Source organism: Kogia breviceps, chromosome 7 (genome assembly GCF_026419965.1).
Source record: "Kogia breviceps isolate mKogBre1 chromosome 7, mKogBre1 haplotype 1, whole genome shotgun sequence".
In the NCBI taxonomy this organism is placed as follows: Eukaryota; Metazoa; Chordata; class Mammalia; order Artiodactyla; family Physeteridae; genus Kogia; species Kogia breviceps.
The window spans coordinates 12886521-12903984 of record NC_081316.1 but is presented as its reverse complement, the minus strand read 5'-3'; the positions used below and the strand labels follow the sequence as shown (position 1 = coordinate 12903984).

Here is a 17464-nt window from a genome sequence, read left to right as displayed (position 1 = left end):
CAGGACCCAAACAGGGAGGCCAGGATGGTCTGCCTGGGAGAGAAGCTGCTGGGGGAGAAGGCAGGGGCTAAGGGGAGCTCAGGGGTGGGGTCCACAGCTCCAGCTCAGGAAACATCCCGGGGTGGCCCCAGGTGACGTGGCCTGGAAATTGGCTGCAGGACGATGGGGGAGGGCGGGGGAGAGAGGGTGTCATCTGGCGCCAGTGTCCCTGACACCATATCCCTTGTTGAGCCGGTAGAGGTAGGGTGAGCAGGAAACACGAGCTGCAGCAGGACACTGGCGGGGAAGGACATGGAGAGGTGAAACGGAGTGGGCTGCGGCGTGTTTGTGTGTGTGCTCACGTCTGCCCTGGAGGTCTCTATACATCTGTTTTTGTGTGTCTGCATGTCTGGGTCTATGAAGTGTCTGTAGGTCTGCCTGTGTGCGTTTATGTGTCTGCATGTACAAGTATTTATGTGAAGGTGTGTGTTCGTGTATGTGTCTGTTTTGTGTTTCCATATGTTTCTATGTGTGATTGTGTTAGTGAATCTACGTGTCGTTGCCTGTTGGCGTTTATGCGTCTGTATGTGTTTGTATGTGCATGTCTTCAGAGGTCTGTGTGCGTCTTGTGTTTGAGTGTGCTTTTGTGTGTGTGCGTCTTGTGTTTGAGTGTGCTTCTGTGTGTGTGAGACGGTGTGCTGGAGGTGCTGGTTGACACCCTCCCTCTCCCCCAACTTCACTATGGCCAGACCGCTATTGTGGCCCAGCCCTGCTGGCAAGTCTCTGGTCTGGTGACTTACCCTTGATGTTGGGGGCCATGGACCAGCGGGCCGCACCCAAAGTCTGTGGGGCTATCGGTGGGTCCTGAGTCTGGCTGGGTTTGTAGTCGAGATACTCTGTGTCCCCTCCTCCCCTCCTCCAACGCTGGAGCCAGCTAGAGCCACCCACATCCCACATGGAGCCCCAGCCAGGCCCTGGACAGTCCCCAGGCCTGCTGCTCAAGACCGCTGGGTACAGCCAGGACCCAGGGCCAGCAGAGCTGTTCCACAGACTCCCACTAAGGGGCAGGGGTAGAGGTGGAGGGTGGGGACCAGCTGCTGGACCACTGAGTCTGCCCTCCTACATGCGGGTCTGGGCTGCAAGGTGCAGGGGACATCCCCGGCCGGGGGGCGGCTGCTGCCTTTCCATCCTGTGCGACTTCAAGCAGCTCATGCACCCTCCTCTCTGGGTCCAGGTTCTTCATTTATAAAATAAGGGGCTGGTGCTAGCAGGGCCACGGCGTACAGTTGTACGGTTGTGTACTGCACAAAAGCACCTGGCAGAGGTGACGGAAGGCTCTGAGAGGCAGTCCAGATTCTGCCTTGCAGGCTGAGGGCCCCAGTCTTAGGCTGCAGCACGTGGAGAAAGAGAGGCTTCTTTCTTCCCATAAGACTTTTTTTTTGGGGGGGGGGCGGTACGCAGGCCTCTCACTGTTGTGGCCTCTCCCGTTGCGGAGCACAGGTTCCGGACGCGCAGGCTCAGCGGCCATGGCTCACAGCCCAGCCGCTCCGCGGCATATGGGATCTTCCTGGACCGGGACACGAACCCATGTCCCCTGCATCGGCAGGCGGACTCTCAACCACTGCGCCACCAGGGAAGCCCTCCCGTAAGACTTTTGCTCTTTAGGTCCTGTGCTCACGTGGGGGCTTCTGCCTAGAGGGAGCCTTGTTCTAATTCTCACAAAGGCACTGGGGCAACAGCCTTTGGGACGGGGACTCCATCCACTGCAGACCCTCCTCCATCCATCTCTGGAGAGAGATCTCTGTGACTCTTCCTGCCTGGCTGTCCTCCCCTCTCCTTTATTTACGTGTATATGAGTGCATGTATGTATGTGTATATGTATGTGTGTGTCTATGTATGTGTGTATGTATGTGTGTGTATGTATGTATGCATGTGTATGTGTATGAGGGTGTATATGTATGTACTTATTTAACTTCTTGGCTGTACCACGTGGCATGTGGGATCCTAGTTCCCCAACCAGGGATCAAACCGTGCCCCCCGCGTTGGAAGATAGGCAGCGCGGAGACCTAACCACCAGACCGCCAGGGGAGTCTTCCTCCCCTCTCCTTTAAACCCAGAAGGGCCCCCGGCTGTCCTGCTTTGATCCCCGGTCCCATGCTGTAGACCTACCTCCCGTCCACCTCCGCCTCCCCCCACTCTGGCCCGCCTGTCCCTCCCTGGGACTTCCTCCCTTCCACACTTGACGGACCGCCTAGCACAGGTTCTCGGAGACCCCTACTCGGGAGAGGAAACTGAGTCTCAAGAGTGAAGTGCCTTGTCCAGAGCGTGACGGTGAGTCCAACCAGGCCTCCCGGACCCCAAAGCTGGCCCTGGCCTCTCCAGTCCTGCGCCCGCTCCCCACCCTCACCCCCCCTTTCCCAGCCCCCTCTGCCCCCGCTGACACTGCTCTGCTTCACTGCTCTTTATTTCATTAGGAAAGTAGCCGGGGAGCCCCCGGGGGAATGTGGGAATAGGGACAGTAGCCAGCTCCTGTCCCCTGGGGTCCGCAAACCTGCGCAGACAGAGATGAGACCTGAGGGGCTCCGGTGGTCTGTGCACTCTCCCCACCCCGAGACGCCCCTGATCTCCCACCCCCCTCTCTGGGGCTGGGGTCTCCGGGCAGGGTTGGCCTGACCCAGGGCTTAGGATGTGGGGCTGGTCCACGATGGCCACCCCTGCACGGGGAGCAGCTGTGGGTGGAGGTCCCCCGGCCCCTTACCCAGGCCTCAGGCTCAGAGGGGCGCCGTGAAGCCACTGCCGTGGCTGCCGGGAGGCGTGGCTCGGTAGAAGGGGTCAGCGGAGACCAGGGTTCTGCAGGAAGGAGGGGATGCAGGTGAGGGAGGGGTAGGGGCAGCGAGCCTGGACCTTCTCTTTCCCCCCACCCCGCACAGGGCCAGTGCTCAGCCGCGACGGCCAAGCCACAGAGAGTTTTTGCCAGCCAGCTCTGGGCCATTCTTGGTACAAACAGGATTTCTGAGGAATTGGATTGAGCAGAAAGGAGTCAGAGAGAGGCAGAGCCACGGTCATTCAGCTTTGTCCCCACACACCCCACCCCACAGCTGGCAGGGAGCAGGTCGGAGCTGGCCAAATGCCTGGAAACTCGAGCGCCCCGGGGACTGGGGCAGTGGCGGCGGCGGCCGTGCAGAGGGAGGGGTCGCTGGGCAGAGGAGGGCAGCAGCGCCGTTGGGCAGGAGAGGCCATGAACAAACCAGAGAGAGGAAATGGGCCTCTCAGACGGACAGACAGACGAAGGAGGGAGGAGAGGCTGGGGGGAGAGGCCTAGATGCAGCAAAGGACAGAGCAGGAGGGGGGCGTGCTACCTGCCCACGTGGGGATGCAGGCGTCGCAGGCTCTCCGTGGGGTTGGGGGTGGCCTCAAGGCGGGTGACCGGCTGGCTGAGGGCATGGCCTCCGGGCTTCTGGGGCTGGAAGCCACCTCGGGTCCAGCCTTCACGGTCTAGACCCTTGGGGATGTTCTCGAAGTACCTATGACACAGGAGCGTAGCTGGCGGTAAGCTGCTCTCTGTCCTCCTTGGCAGCCTCTCTGCTCTTCCCCAGCAGGGATCTGGGCTCCAGTGGAGCCCAAGCTGCTGCAGATCTCCAGCCTCCTTGCCTTTGCCCACGCTGTTTGCTCTGCCAGGAACTCCTGAAGGCCCTGTCCACTCACTCACCCCTTAGCCTGGAGCCTGCCCTCTCTCTGCCCCTGAGCTGGGCGCCCCTCCTCTGGGCCGCCCCTGAGGCTGAGACAGCACTCTGGAGTGTAAAAGACTTTTAAGAGACGCCATGCCTCCCTCCCTGGCCTGTGAACGTCTCAGGGGATGGGAGAGGATGGGAGTCGGGGACCCCGTCGCGTCCATTTCTCTCTAGGCGTTTGACTTTTTCTTCCATTTTGCCAACTTTCACTGAGCACTGGGCCCGGTTCTGAAGGTGCCAAAATGAGCAAGATGTGGGTCCAGCCCTTGAGTTTACAAAGGGGGGGTGCAGAGAGGTAAATGAGAAAATCAGTGATTACAAGCCCTGGGGCTCTGGGCCCATGAGGAAGGAGCGGTGTGCCGTGACACCTGCTGAGCGCTCAGAAAACCAGACAGGCAGGTGGGGGAAGGAGAGATGGCTGGGCCTGAGGGTCTGCGGGAGCCTGGGGAGGGGCAGGAACACAGTTGTCCCCCAACACCCAGAGTGAGGCTCCGGCCCTCCCCCTTGCCCCCCACGGGAACCGGAGCAGCCACATGCATCACGGATCTGCTGTGAGGCTCAGGCACCACTTCTACCCTCTGGGCCTCAGCGTCCCCATTCAAAAGAGGGAGCATTTAGCTCCAAGGATGGGGGGGGAGTAGGGAGAGCACCCTGGAGATGGAGGAGCTGGGGGGGAGCAGTGTGGACGCAGATGACACAGATGACAGGCCAGGAGGGGAGGCTTTTGCCTAAGAATTACACCTCCATTATACCACTCCTGTGATGCCCTCCCCACCCAGTCCTGGCCTGGATAGCCTCCCCCATGACTCTAGGGCCACTTCCTCCTGGAAGCCTTCCCTGATTCCCAGGACACTCACTCCTTGCCCAGGGCTCACACAGCACAGAGCTTCCCTTCTGAGAGTGCATGGAGCCCACCTGCCATGCACTGGTTGTAGAGTCTTAGCAGATGCCCTGTTGCTCCACACAGACCCCATTGTACTCCCTTATTCCTCCCCTGTCCACCAATGGCCTGCACTGCATCTCTGGGAAAGCTGTCCTTGGGTTACTGGAGCAAGGAGGTACCTGGGATTTAATATTGCCCCTGGGGACAGCCCTTAACCAAAGATCAATGGGTGTGGGGTATGAATACCCCAGCTCTCTCGTTCCTTGGCTGGGATCATTCTGAGTTGTGTGTTTTGCACTGTTTTCTAGCGTCTCCCCATGGGATACCTGGTTTAATAACACACTGTTGTTGGCTGCCATCCCTTCCCCACCCCATTACCCCCATCCCTGACACCCTTAATAAAGGGTTCACACCCAACTCCTTGGCTTGGGGTCTGCTTCTGGGGGAACACACATTAATCAGGTGTTGGCCTTCTTCACTCATTACTGTGAGCTCATTACTTTTCCCAGTCTCAGTCTCCCTGTCTGTAAAATGGGTCAGCTTCACAGCCCCAGATATGGGTAGGGAAGAGGGGCTCACCTTTGGTTGTAGGTGGTCAGGTAGCGATTATCCAGGTCAGGGTCATAGGGGCTCCGGACATAGCTGGGGTTGTTAAGGCTGAACCCTGTGGGCTCCTGCACCAGAGGGATAGAGAGGGGACTTCTCAGGTCAGGAGGGGGTGGGGATTTGGGGTGGGGGCTGGGTACCCCAGGCCTTACCTTTTTCCCCAAGGTCTCCCGGCCAAGCAGGGCAACATTTGTCTGTTGTATCCTCTGCAGGGGCTGGAATTGCTGGTGGTTCATGCTGCTGGGTTCTGGGCCGGAAGGGGACACCTGCAAGGGACAGAATCACAAGAAGGGTGGCTGGGAGGCCAGGGTGAGGCAGCAGGATGGAGGGAAGGCAGGCAGAGGCCCATGCAGCCTCAACCGCCCCAGCCCCAGGATGCGTCCCCCTCCAGCCCCACTGAAGTCACAGCTTTGAACACGCCCCTCACTTTCCAGCCCCAGGGCCTTTCCCCCTCCACCCAGGGGTCCTTCCTCTGCATCTCCATATATCCTGATTCTTCCTATATTGCACTGCCCAGATCAAATGCCACCGGGTCCAAGAAACCTCCCTGTCTCCTCCTCTCTGAATGCTCCCTTCTCTGAGGGAGCCCCCCGAGGCCACTCACTCTGGGGTCCAGAGTCCTCTCATTCACTCGGCTGAAGCTGGTCTCCTGCTCAGAGCCTCTGGCCAGCACCGGCAGGAACTCACCCCCCTAAGACAGCAAAGCAGCCCCTGGCACGGCTTCTGGCACCATCCCAACTGCCCCACGGGAGGACCTCAGGCTGTGGCACAGACATTCCCCTCCAACCCTGGCTCAGCTTACATGAGGATGGGTCATGGGGAGAAAGTCTGACTTGGTGACACTCCGGCCGGGGAGGAGGACCTGGAAAGAGGCCACAGAGGAGTATCAGGCTGCTCAGCTGCTCCTTTGTCCTGAGCACAGAGAAGGGCTCAGCACAAATGGGTATAATTGGACTTACAAAGGAAAGGGGAGAGTCTGGGAAGAAGGGAGGGGAGGGCATGATGCTGAATGGAAACCAGCAGTCCAGGGTTCTTGTCTGAACTCTCAGTGACCTTGGCTATGCTGCTTTTCCTCTTTGGACCTCAGTCTTCTCATCCAGAAAATGGGGGAGTTGGACCAAAGTGGTGGTTTTCACCCAAACTCTTTCATCTTGTGTTTGGGCAAAGGCTTCTGCAGCTCATATATATATATATTTTAAAGCTAGAAACCCCCAGACTGGAGAATTTCAATCACCTTGAAATTCTAGTGAGGCCCAGCCTGACTTACTTGGTCCCCAGGGAGGACCTGGGAGGGCGGCTGGAAGATGACGGGGTTCTTGTTGGAACCTTCGGTTAAGCCTGTCTCCTCCTTGGCCCCAGTTGATTTCTTCTGCAAGAGATCTGCAAAAGACAGCCCCTCTGTGCTGGCCTGGGACCAGCAGGCCCCACCAACGTGGCCACCAGTGGCTCAGTGGCCCAGTAGGTGGTGGTGGGGAGCTGGCTCCAAGGATCTGGAGGCCGGAGCCGCCAGGATCATGGACAACAGGGGAATCCAGATTCCAGGGCAGAGAGCAAGAGAGGAGAGCAAAAGGAAGGGTAAGCCTCAAACAGCCTTCCGAAGCAAGAGGAAGCAAGAGGATCTCCTTTGGAGATCAGCAGAACTAAAGCACAGAGGTCAGCCCGGGGAAGATGGTTTCCCCAAGCTGCCGATATGTCCCTCTGTCTTCCGCTGGTGCCAGCACTGGGGTCCCCGGGGGTCTCTCCCAAGGGTCGGGGATAGGGAGGTGTAGTGGAAGGCCTGAGCTTAGACTCATGCCTGCCTACCTGGCTGGTTGGAAGGCTCCTTGAGATACCTGGAATTATATTCAGGAGTCATGAAGTGGGGGCCCTGGAACACAAAGAGTGGAGCAGTGGGGGACGCAAGGTAGACCAGGGCCCGGAGACAGTGGGGGCAGGGCTGGCTCTCCGGTTCTCTGTGCTTTGAGTAGACCTCCATGCTCCCACACAAATCTCTCTCTGATCAGGCATCGCAGCACCAGAAATTCTACCAGGAGAGCACAGTTCCTCCGTGACAATGAAAACGAAGTCATATCCCACGCTGGACTCCAGTAATGAACAAAACAGGACCCAGAGACCCTGCGACCCAGAGCAGGAGGGGTCCAAAGAGAGGAGAGAGGCTGATGGAAGGAAATGGGTGCACGGGGCCCCTGGATGGGATCAGGAGAGAAGGGAGCTCAGGTATCAAATCCTCAGATACATGTAAGGAAGCCCATGAGGACCACTTTGCTGCTGCTTTGGAAATACCAAATATCAAATCCTTGTCTCGTCCCAGTCTTTTTGAGTGTGTGTGCCCTGAGCCCACATTTAGCTGGCTGCTTGGGTGAGTCAGCACAGAACCTGTCTCGTGGAAGCGGGAGGAGGTGGGTCTGGCCCCTCTGCCCGGCCCAAGGCCCTCATCGGGGCCACCCACTCACGTGTCGGGGATTCTCCCACTCCAGCAAGCCCTTGTTCTGCTGTTGGTGGTGCAAGGGCACCTCCTTCGGCTCCAGCCCCTTGATGGCCTGGGGCCCGTAGTCCTGGGTGTCAAAATGGACCTTCCTGACCTGGGAGGACGGAACAGCCAGTGCAGCCCCACCCTCTGGAGGGATCCCCACCCTGTCCACCCTCTAGCCCTTCCTCCACCCCAGGCTAGGGTCCCCCTCTGTCCTGGTCGTGGCCCAGCGCTGACCTCCCTGGTGGGGGTGGCTGCCCCGGCCTTCTCCGGAGAGGAGCCAGGGTGGGTCTGGTAGATGTTCCAAGGCAGTGGGTATTTGCCATCAGGCACCTCCAGGGGACGGTAACTCTGACTGGTCACGGTCTGGAAATTGTTGCAGACTTGTTCCCTGAGGGTGGGACAGAAGCAGCAGCTATTACCATCAGGGCCACCTCTCCTTGTCCCCTGGAGGCTCCCATCTCCCTCAGACCTCCCACAGCAGCCTCGGGAGTCTGCTTGCCTTCGGACCCCAGGCTGAGGACCAGGCCCTGAGTCCCCCAGGACCCCGGACCCCATGCGCAGAGCCTGGAGCTGGTCTGATGAGGTACGATGGCCCTGAGGGCTAAGGCCCAGGAGGGCAGGGGGTGAGGAGGGGTTGGACCGACTGTACCCCATGACCGGGCTGTCCAGGGCATTGAGATTGGGTTGGCATGAGACCACTGGCCGGTAATTTGATTTGTAGCCTGTGCCTCGGTGACTGCCCATGCGGGGCTTGAAATCCTCCCGACCTGCCAGAGGGGAAGCAGGCAGACAGGACTCAGGGTCAGCAGAGCAGCAGAGCATTGACCAGGGCTCCCCAGCCAGGACCAGCTCCCCCCCCCCCCCGCACCAGGGCTCTAGGAGGGTGTCCTCACTCCTGCCCGGTGCCCTGGGCGTGGCTCCTACACAAAGGCGCCCTCACCGTAGGCTGTGCAGTAGCTGGTGGCGTAGAATTTCAGGGGGTCTGTGCAGCCCCCCGAACTCATCTTCACATAAGGGGAGACAACGCCCAGGGGGAGTTTCCCCATCATGATGCTGTGGGGCGGGGCCCCCGGGGGGCCTAGGAAGGAAGCACAAGGAGCCCCATGGGCCCTGAGCCTGCCCCAGGCCCAGGCTGTGGAGACCACAGAGGAGGTGATGGAAGTCCACACAGAGGCCCTTCCCCCAGGTCTGTGCCTTTCCACCGACACCCACACCCCAAACTGAAGAAAGGACTAGTAATCATCAACACTTGTGTGCCCCGTGTCTCATCTCACCTTCCTCACACCTTATCACCACCACCCCTCCCCCATTTTACAGCTGGGAAACTGAGGTTCCAAGTGGTGAAGGATTAGCTCATGATAGGTGGTAGAATCGGGATTCAGACTCAGGGTATCTGACTCCAAAGCTCCTGATCTTTACCCCCACATGGCCTCTTCTGGGAACTGAATAGCCAGACAATCGCCCACCCTGAGAACTCTTGGCCACCCCAACTGGGAAGCTCAGTCCCAGCTCCAGGTTCCTTGTCTCTCCCTAGGGTCCCTCGGCCTTGCCCACCTCCCACTAGAAGTTGGCTCAGCTCTCTTGGGGCCCAACCTCCCAGCTGGCCCCACCCTTACCTGCCCTCCACAGGGGCTCTGAGGTAGGGCAAGAGGCTGCAGGAGGCAGGAGCTGCTCCACAGAAGCCTGAGCCCTCGGGGTACTGGCGAGGCCAGAAGAAACAGTGCGTTGCCTAGCAACAGGTGCCTAGCAACAGCGTCCCCACGCCTTGGAAGCCCTTCTGAAGCCAGGGCCCACTAAGGGGCTGACCTGGCCAGGAGGGGAGGCCAGGAGCTGCCCAGGCAAGGTACTGCCTCCATGGCTCCAGCCCCTATTGTGGTGTCCCTCACCAGAGCCGGGCAGAATTGCTGTCCTAGTGACATGAAATGAAAGCTAATCCTGAACAATCACTCCAATTTATTGAGTACCCACTTCTCATCAGACACTTTACATCTTTTATCTCCAGTCTTCTGAATAGCTCTTCCAGGTAGCTATTATTATCCCTCTTTTCACACAGGGAAAAGGAGGGTTAGACAAGCAAAGTGACTTGGCTGGCCGGAGATCTCACAATCAGAAAATAGCAAAGTTGAGATTCAAACGTGGGTGGGTCCAGATCCCACTCTGAAGCCTTTGGGTAAATTAATGTTGACTATGTTCTGCTAGAGTCAAATCTGTACCAAGCTCTTTTACACGCATTACCTCACATAATCCCCCAAACCACCCTGTGAACTGGCTACTATTATTCTAGGTCCAATAAACCACAGCAGTGAAGAGTGTGGTTCAAACCTGATCTGTCGCCTTTGATGAGATATATATCTTCTTAACACCCCCATTTCCTCATCTTCATCGAGGGTTGTCACTGGACGTGTCTCCTAGGGCTGTTGGAAGATTTGATGAAAGAGTGGATTCAGCACCTGGCAGGTGGTTGATGCTCGTTTTTTTGGGGTTTTTTTTTTGTGGTACGCGGGCCTCTCACTGCTGTGGCCTCTCCCGTTGCGGAGCACAGGCTCCAGACGCGCAGGCTCAGCGGCCATGGCTCACGGGCCCAGCCGCTCCGCGGCATGTGGGATCCTCCCGGACCGGGGCACGAACCCGTGTCCCCCTGCATCGGCAGGCGGACTCTCAACCAGTGCGCCACCAGGGAAGCCCCTGCTGCTCGGTTGCTCTTCTTAGCTTTTAAAAGAAAGCTAAGGTGTGTGTGGGGGGAGTGTCCTGATTTGCAGCATTTGTCGATTTCTATGGTGTAAACACTCCCATCATGGCTACTTTCAAACTGCCAACGCAACGCTACTGAAAAGGGAATGGGGTAGACAAGGTCAGCAGCCCACCACAATTATAGTACTTCCACAATAGGGATACAGTAGTTGGAAGTAACCCCAAGAGCATAAATGACAGGAAAATATGGGAATGTAATGAGGAGGTGATGACTTTGAAGTATTTATTAGCTTCTTTTTAAATATAATTTAGTAATATGTAAGTTTATATCATTGAAGTTTTAACAACGGCTGCGTTCAACAATCAGCTGGCAGATTTCCTGGAAGTTTCAGCGTCAGCTCTCAAGAGCTATATGAGCTGGCTCCAGTGTTCCAGTGCACCCCTGCTCTTAGGGGAGAATGAGGTGTGAATGAAGGGGAGGCCAAGGGAAAGGGGGCTGCCCTCGCCCAGGAGACGCCCTTGCCACACTCAACTGGAGGTGACCGGCCTGCTGGTGAGGGAGCTTGTGTCTGCACCTGACCCCCACAGAGAGGCCCTAGACTCAGAGGTGACCAGGACCCAGCAGAGGTGTGGCAGGCACCCACCCTCCAGAGGAATGAATCTGTTCGGGGGTCAGCAGCTGCAGGGACAGAATTGAAGAGACACAGCCCAGCCCTCCAGCCAGGAGCTCCAAGTGTAGTGACGGAGGCTCCCATGAGCTCCACTCAAGAAACACAAGGTAGGGAAGAATAGGTGGGGCTCACCCAGGGCGGAGGGAGAGAGAGGCTCTCCTTAAAGTGTCTGCATCGCAGGGAAGGGTTACAAGCAAGGACTCAGACTCTGAAGCCAGATGGCACGGCCCTGGCTCTGACACTTAATAACTAAAAGACTTGGTGCATGTTACATGTGCCTCGGTTTCCCACTTCTGGAAAGTGGGGGTGATAATGGTACCTACCTGTGGGGCTGTAGCTGGCACACTGAGGTCGTAAGTGCCATCTAAGAATTAGGGAAAGGTCTTGGCAAAGGATTGGGCTCAAGGGTTAACAACAGGAATTCCACATGGCCCTGCCCTCAGGGAGCCCACAGTCTACAGGGGTCTCAGTCACTGCCAATGTGATGTAGCCAGCGAGAGCTCAATTCAGGACCCTGAGAGGACTGAGATCAGAACTCGCGTCTGTGCCACTCGCTGGCTGTGCAACTCCCGGCTTCCGGGATTCACCTCCGACCCCGATGTTGCAGGGTTGCTGGTGGATTTGCAATACACTTTGCACCGTGTCTAGCAGGCAGTAGGCCTGCACAGGCGAAGATGTGGGAGGGCACTCCACGTGGAAGGGCCGGCGAGAACAAAGGTGAGACTACTTGGTCCCTTGCGGCTGGAGCACTGGGTGAAGGGGAGGGGCTCGCTCAGCTTGGGGAGGCAGCTTCGAGGAAGGCTGTGGCCAGGCTTTCCTTTTAGCAGTTGATGAGGGGCAAACGGGGTTGTGAAAGGCTTGAAACGGTCCCATAACGTTGGGACGGAGCTCTTGAGTTGCTGGGGACACCTGGGTCGGAGCCCACGAAAGACGGCGAGGAATTCTGGGAGGCGGCGGTCATCCTCCGGGTGGCCTGTGGTTTTTTTGCTGTGTGGCGACACCCAGCGGCCGTCACTCAGAACTGCAGGTGATAGATCTCCAGAACAGAGGGGCCCGGCCTGGGCAAGGAGTGTTCCGGAGACCAAGGGCCCGGAGCTCACAAGGAGCAGGAGCCTAGGGGCTGCTCGCCTGGTGCTGGTCCCAGTGCTAACCCCATCGCTGTGTGACTTTTGGACCTCTCACCTCTGGGCCTCAGTTTTTCTAACTCCCCGTTTTCCCCTCCCCCCAGCCCTTGGCAACCTACAGGTGACTTTCTGTCTCTATGAATTTGACTGCTCTAGGCACCTCATATAAGAGGAATCGTACAATATTTGTCCTTTTGTGTCTGGTTTATTTCACTTAGCATAATGTCCTTAAGGTTCATCCATACTGTAGCAGGTGTCGGAATTTCCTTCTTTTTTAAAGCTGAATAATATTCCCCTATATGTATGTACCACACGTTTTTTATCCTCTCATCTGTAGATGGACACTTGAGTTGTGTCTATCTTTTGGTTATTGTGAATAATACTGCTAACATGGGTGTATAAGTATCTTGTTGAGTCCCTGCTTTCAGTTTTTGAGGGGTGCACACCCAGAAGTGGAATTGTTAGAACTTACTACACTCATACGTCTGAAGTCCGTGTGCTGGAGGCTGGGGAAGGCACAAAGGGTAATGTTTCCTGGCTTCAGGTGGGCCCCGAGGCAAGGGGGTTGCTGGGGGAGGAGAATGGAATCAGGTGTTGCCCGCAGGAAAGGCCTGGTCTGAGTCCATTTAGGTGAAAGAGGAAGAGTCAGGGATGCCAATGTCTTGGGTGAGCCGAGGTCACATCTCTACTCCTTTCTGAGCCGCTTCTGGAACTTGAGTTTGAGGTCTGCCTCTGGCACAAATAGTGCTGTGTGACTTTCCTTAATTAACCACACTCTCTGGTCCTGCTGCCTGTGAAAGAGGGAACTAGGCCAGAACTGGAGGTTTGGCTTGTTTGTTTTTAGTTTGAGATGTGTTGTTTATTTGGCCTCAAGGTCTTGAAACTCTTTCTTCAAATGGATATTAAAATGATGACTGGCTCTGTGTCTCCCTCACCCCCCTCATCTATGAGACAGCAGGACCCCAGCCCACCCTCTTTCCAGGTCCCTCCCCTCGTTACAGGAGAGTATGGAGGGGAGTCTGCCTCACCCTGGCCCACACTCAGCCTCACCCTCTGGGGCCGGCTGGACCAGCACTGGCAGTATCTCCCAGCCCAGACCCTGAGGTGTGTCTATGGAGGGCACAGCGTTTGAGGAACAGAGCTCATCAAACCCTGCACTCTGCCCACAGGAACACTGTTTCTGAACCCAGATTCTTCTAAGCCCACCTGACAATCCTCATCCAGGCCAGGTGCCCCCGCTCTGTGATCCAGGATGGAGCAACTTGAAACTGGAACATGGCATCAAGGGGGTCATGACAGGAAGGGCTGGTTGGAGCAACGCCAAGCCCATGGGCCCCTCTTGTCCATGGCATGGGGGTAGCAGGGTGGCCTCGATTCGCACAGCCACCTCTTGGTTCAGCCCTGGGTGGTGGCGCTGCCCTGCTGAAGGGCTCAGTGGTTCCGAGGCTGAGGTAACTGATTTGGGAGAAGTGGATCCGGAGGCCTCTGGGTCTGAACGGCGTGGTGTTAGGATAGGAGCCGTGGCTTTGGGGCCTCACCGACCTGCGTTTAGATCCTGGCTCCATCTAGGACAATGTCCCAGGCCTCGCTTTCCTCCCTGTGACAGCAGGATGCTGCCTGCTCCCTGGGCTGTTGTGAGAATGAAATGAGAACTGTAAGAAAGGGGGCTCCGTGTGACACCTGCACAGTGGGACTGCTGAGTGACGGGGGCTGTGATTATTAGGGGTGTAAACACTGGGTCCAGGGAGCAGGCCAGCAGCCAGGCCAGGATGACTTCAGTTCTCACTATCGATTTTGCCCATTTCCAGCATCTCTGCACTGTGACTCGGGCCTCTAGGACAGCTGCTGCCTTAAAGAGACAGGAGAGGTGCCCGGGACTGGGGTCCTAAAACTCCCACCTTTAAAACGTGCCCTGGAGGCTCTGCTCACTGATCTGTTACCACCAGGAACTGAAATAGCCCGAGTCTAACAGCCTAAGTCCAATCCCTCTCTGTCTCTGTCTTTCCTAAAAGGAAATGAGTCCCTTGCTGGGTTGAGCGCTCTCTCCCCACACCTCCCGCCAAGCTAGCATAACTTCCTGTAGTTCATTTCCACTCCCGTCTGTAGGTGTTTCCTGGAAGAACTCTGCCAAGCATATCTGATGGCTGTTCTGTTTCTGCCTGTTCTGTTCTTTTACTGTCTCCTCTGGGTGAACTGTTGATCTCGCACAAGGTTTAAAAATTCATGACTCCTGGGGAAGATGGAATGAGATGGAGCAGAAAATAAGAACACAATCTCAATTTTCCAATGGGATAGAGATATGCTCGTCAGTGAACAGCAAGAAACCGAGGACAGGGGTCAAGAGGGTGGCTTCTGGATGCACAGAGATCTGGGTTTGACTCTCCAGCCCTGTTTTTCTGGGATCAGTGCTCTGGGACTCAACTCCTCTAAGCCTGTTTCCTTACCTATATGATGAGGTCACGGTAGAACTCACACAGGCTAAGGACTCCGGAAAGATAATATTTAAGTACTTAGCACATAGCCTGGCATAGAGAAGGCACTCAATAAGTGCTTATGATTATTTTACATTTCCCAGCCTCCCTTGCAGTTGGATAAGGACCATGTGGCCAGTTCTGGCCAACGTGCTGCATGAGGAATTGAGGAATGCCACTCTCAGTCTGAGGCAGTTATCAGTGGCTGTGAGTTTTCTACTCTCTGTGGGTGGAGACAGGAATGTCAGGATGGAAGAACCAGGAGATGGAAGCAGCCTAGATCACTGAGTCACCTCCTGGAGGTCAGGTGCCCCAGAGAGCGGGCTTTCCCTCAGCAGACGGGGATGTGATAGAGAGAGAAACCTTGCAGCTTCAAGCCCCGGAGGTCTGGGATTTTGTTTGCTACTGCAGCATAAGCAAAGAACTGAAGATCTGAGGACTTTGGGGAAAGAAGTTTAGATGTGATTCTGTGTATTAGTCAGGGTTCTCCAGGGAAACAGAGCCAATAGGATGTACAAGTGTTCCTAAGTGTGTATATATAGTGGAATATTATTCAGCCATAAAAAAGAAGGAAGTCCTGCCATTTGCAAGAACATGGGTGGACATTGAGGGCATGATGCTAAGCGAAATAAGGCAGACAGAGAAAGGCAAATACTGTATGGTCTCACTTATATGCAATCTAAGAAAAACAAACTTGAGAATTCCCTGGCAGTCCAGTGGTTAGGACTCCAAGTTTTCACTGCCAAGGGCCCGCGTTCAATCCCTGGTCAGGGAACTAGGATCCCACATGCCACACAGCACAGCCAAAAAAAAAAAAACGAAAGAAAGAAAAGAAAAGAAAATCAGACTCATAGAAAGAGAGTAAATTGGTGGTTGCCAGAGGCAGGGCGTGGGGAGGAAGTGAGTGAAGATGGTCCAAGGGCACAAACTTCCAGTTATAAGATTAGTAACAGGGTTTCCCTGGTGGCACAGTGGTTGAGAATCCGCCTGCCAATGCAGGGGACACAGGTTCAAGCCCTGGTCCGGGAAGATCCCACATGCTGCGGAGCAACTAAGCCCGTGCGCCACAACTACTGAGCCTGCACTCTAGAGCCCGCGAGCCACAACTACTGAGCCCGAGTGCCACAACTACTGAAGCCTGTGTGCCTTGAGCCTGTGCTCTGTAACAGAGAAGCCACCACAGTAGCTGAGGCACGTGGGCTCAGTAGTTGTGGCACGCGAGCTCTAGAGCACAGGCTCAGTAGTTGTGGTGCACGGACTTAGTTGCTCCGTGGCATGTGGGATCTTCCTGGGCCGGGGCTCAAACCCCTGTCCCCTGCATTGGCAGGCAGATTCTCAACCACTGCGCCACCAGGGAAGCCCCATGATGTTTGTACACTTTAAACTTACACATGTTCTATGTCAATTATATCTCAGTAAAGCTAGAAAAAGAAAAACATTAAAATTTAAAAATTAAAATCTAACCAAAAAAAGCCAGCGACTATTTAAGACTTGACACTTCTGTGGGCAGGAAGTGGTCTGAGAAAGCTGTACAACCCGCAAAGAGGGCCGAGCCCACAACCCCTGCTTCAGATGCAATAAGGGAGGATAATGGGAAAGGAAGAGGCTCCAACGATTGCAAGCCAAGCGCCCCAGAAAGCCGGTGAAGGGAGTTCCTTGTAGGAGAGCAGCCACGGGGTGTCCCCTGCCCTGGAGGAGGGACTTGCACGGTGTCTGCCCAGCAGGCTTTCAGACCATGGCTACTGGTGCCTCCCATTCTCCCCTCACCAACAGCATCTTTACTGTGGTCATCTTGCCCCTGTTCCGTGTTTGTATACTGAGCATGTGGGGAGAGGAGATAACTTGTCTTTTAAATTCATATGTCTCTGGATCAAGAGGGGCCACATCTAGACCCATAAAGAGACCTCAGGGCATCCAAGGTACCCTGGGCTGGAGGCAGGGGCTGGGTTTTTCTTCTTGGAAAGGGGGTATTCCTGTGTGCTGTGCGTAGAAAAAAGAGTGAATCAAATGCAGTCTTTGGAGATCAGAAGGGCAGACTGGGATAGAGACTTCTAGGGCTCAGCCAGGTCTGATTCTCTCGTCTTCCCAGATCCCTGGGAGAACGACCCTTTCCAGGCCCCTTGCAGACAGCAGGGCCACGTGAAGAGCTCTGGCCCACGGGCTGTGAGAAGTGACGTGTGTCGCTTCCGGATTGAGAGGATGGGAGTCCTCGCCACTCTCTCGACCTCTTTGGTGGCAGCTGTGGAGACCACACTCTGAGATGGCAGAGCCTGGATGGCCGGGTCACCACGTGAAGGAGCTGTGCTGAAGAGATGCCCAGTTCACATTGGACTTGGCACAAGTGAGGCATAAACCTTGCTTTGTTAAGCCGCTGGGATTTGGGGGGTTTATTTCCTGTCATAGTCTAGCCTAACCTGACAAGTACACCTTTCTATTAGCAAGATTGTATCTAGAGCATGCATAGGAGGGAGAGGAAACGCCTGGAGAGTGTGGTAAGTTTAGGACACTAAGAGAACCTCGTAAAATACTCAAACATTCTCCATTAACTTGCTGGGTCGGGGGGGGTGGGGTGGGAAGAGACCGTGCGGGGCCGGAGGGGCGTCGGCGTCCGGGTCCTCCGCCACCCTCGGCGCGGGGGTTGGTCCGGGAGGTCCGCGGTCGCTCGCGGCCCTCGCGCCCCTTCTAAAAAAATAAAAATAAATTAAAAAAAAAAACAAAAAAAAAAACTTGCTGGGTCTCCTGAAGAAGCTCCATTGGCCACACACTTGAATAGTCTGGCATCCAGTAGAGACAACTCCACGAAGAAACCCCACCTTCATTTATCCGATCAATTAG

General features: G+C 55.9%; 1 protein-coding gene across 1 annotated transcript; it reads right to left on the bottom strand.

The window, feature by feature from the left end:
- Positions 1-2750: 2750 nt before the first annotated feature.
- SAXO4 (stabilizer of axonemal microtubules 4) lies at positions 2751-8721 on the bottom strand. The gene is made up of 12 exons (XM_059070491.2): positions 8613-8721; positions 8322-8439; positions 7907-8060; positions 7653-7781; positions 7003-7066; positions 6467-6579; positions 6002-6061; positions 5804-5890; positions 5352-5465; positions 5173-5267; positions 3339-3503; positions 2751-2829 (listed from the first exon to the last, which is right to left on the bottom strand). The coding sequence occupies exons 1-12, from the start codon at positions 8719-8721 to the stop codon at positions 2751-2753; spliced, it is 1287 nt and encodes a 428-aa protein (XP_058926474.1).
- Between the last annotated feature and the right edge of the window lie 8743 nt (positions 8722-17464).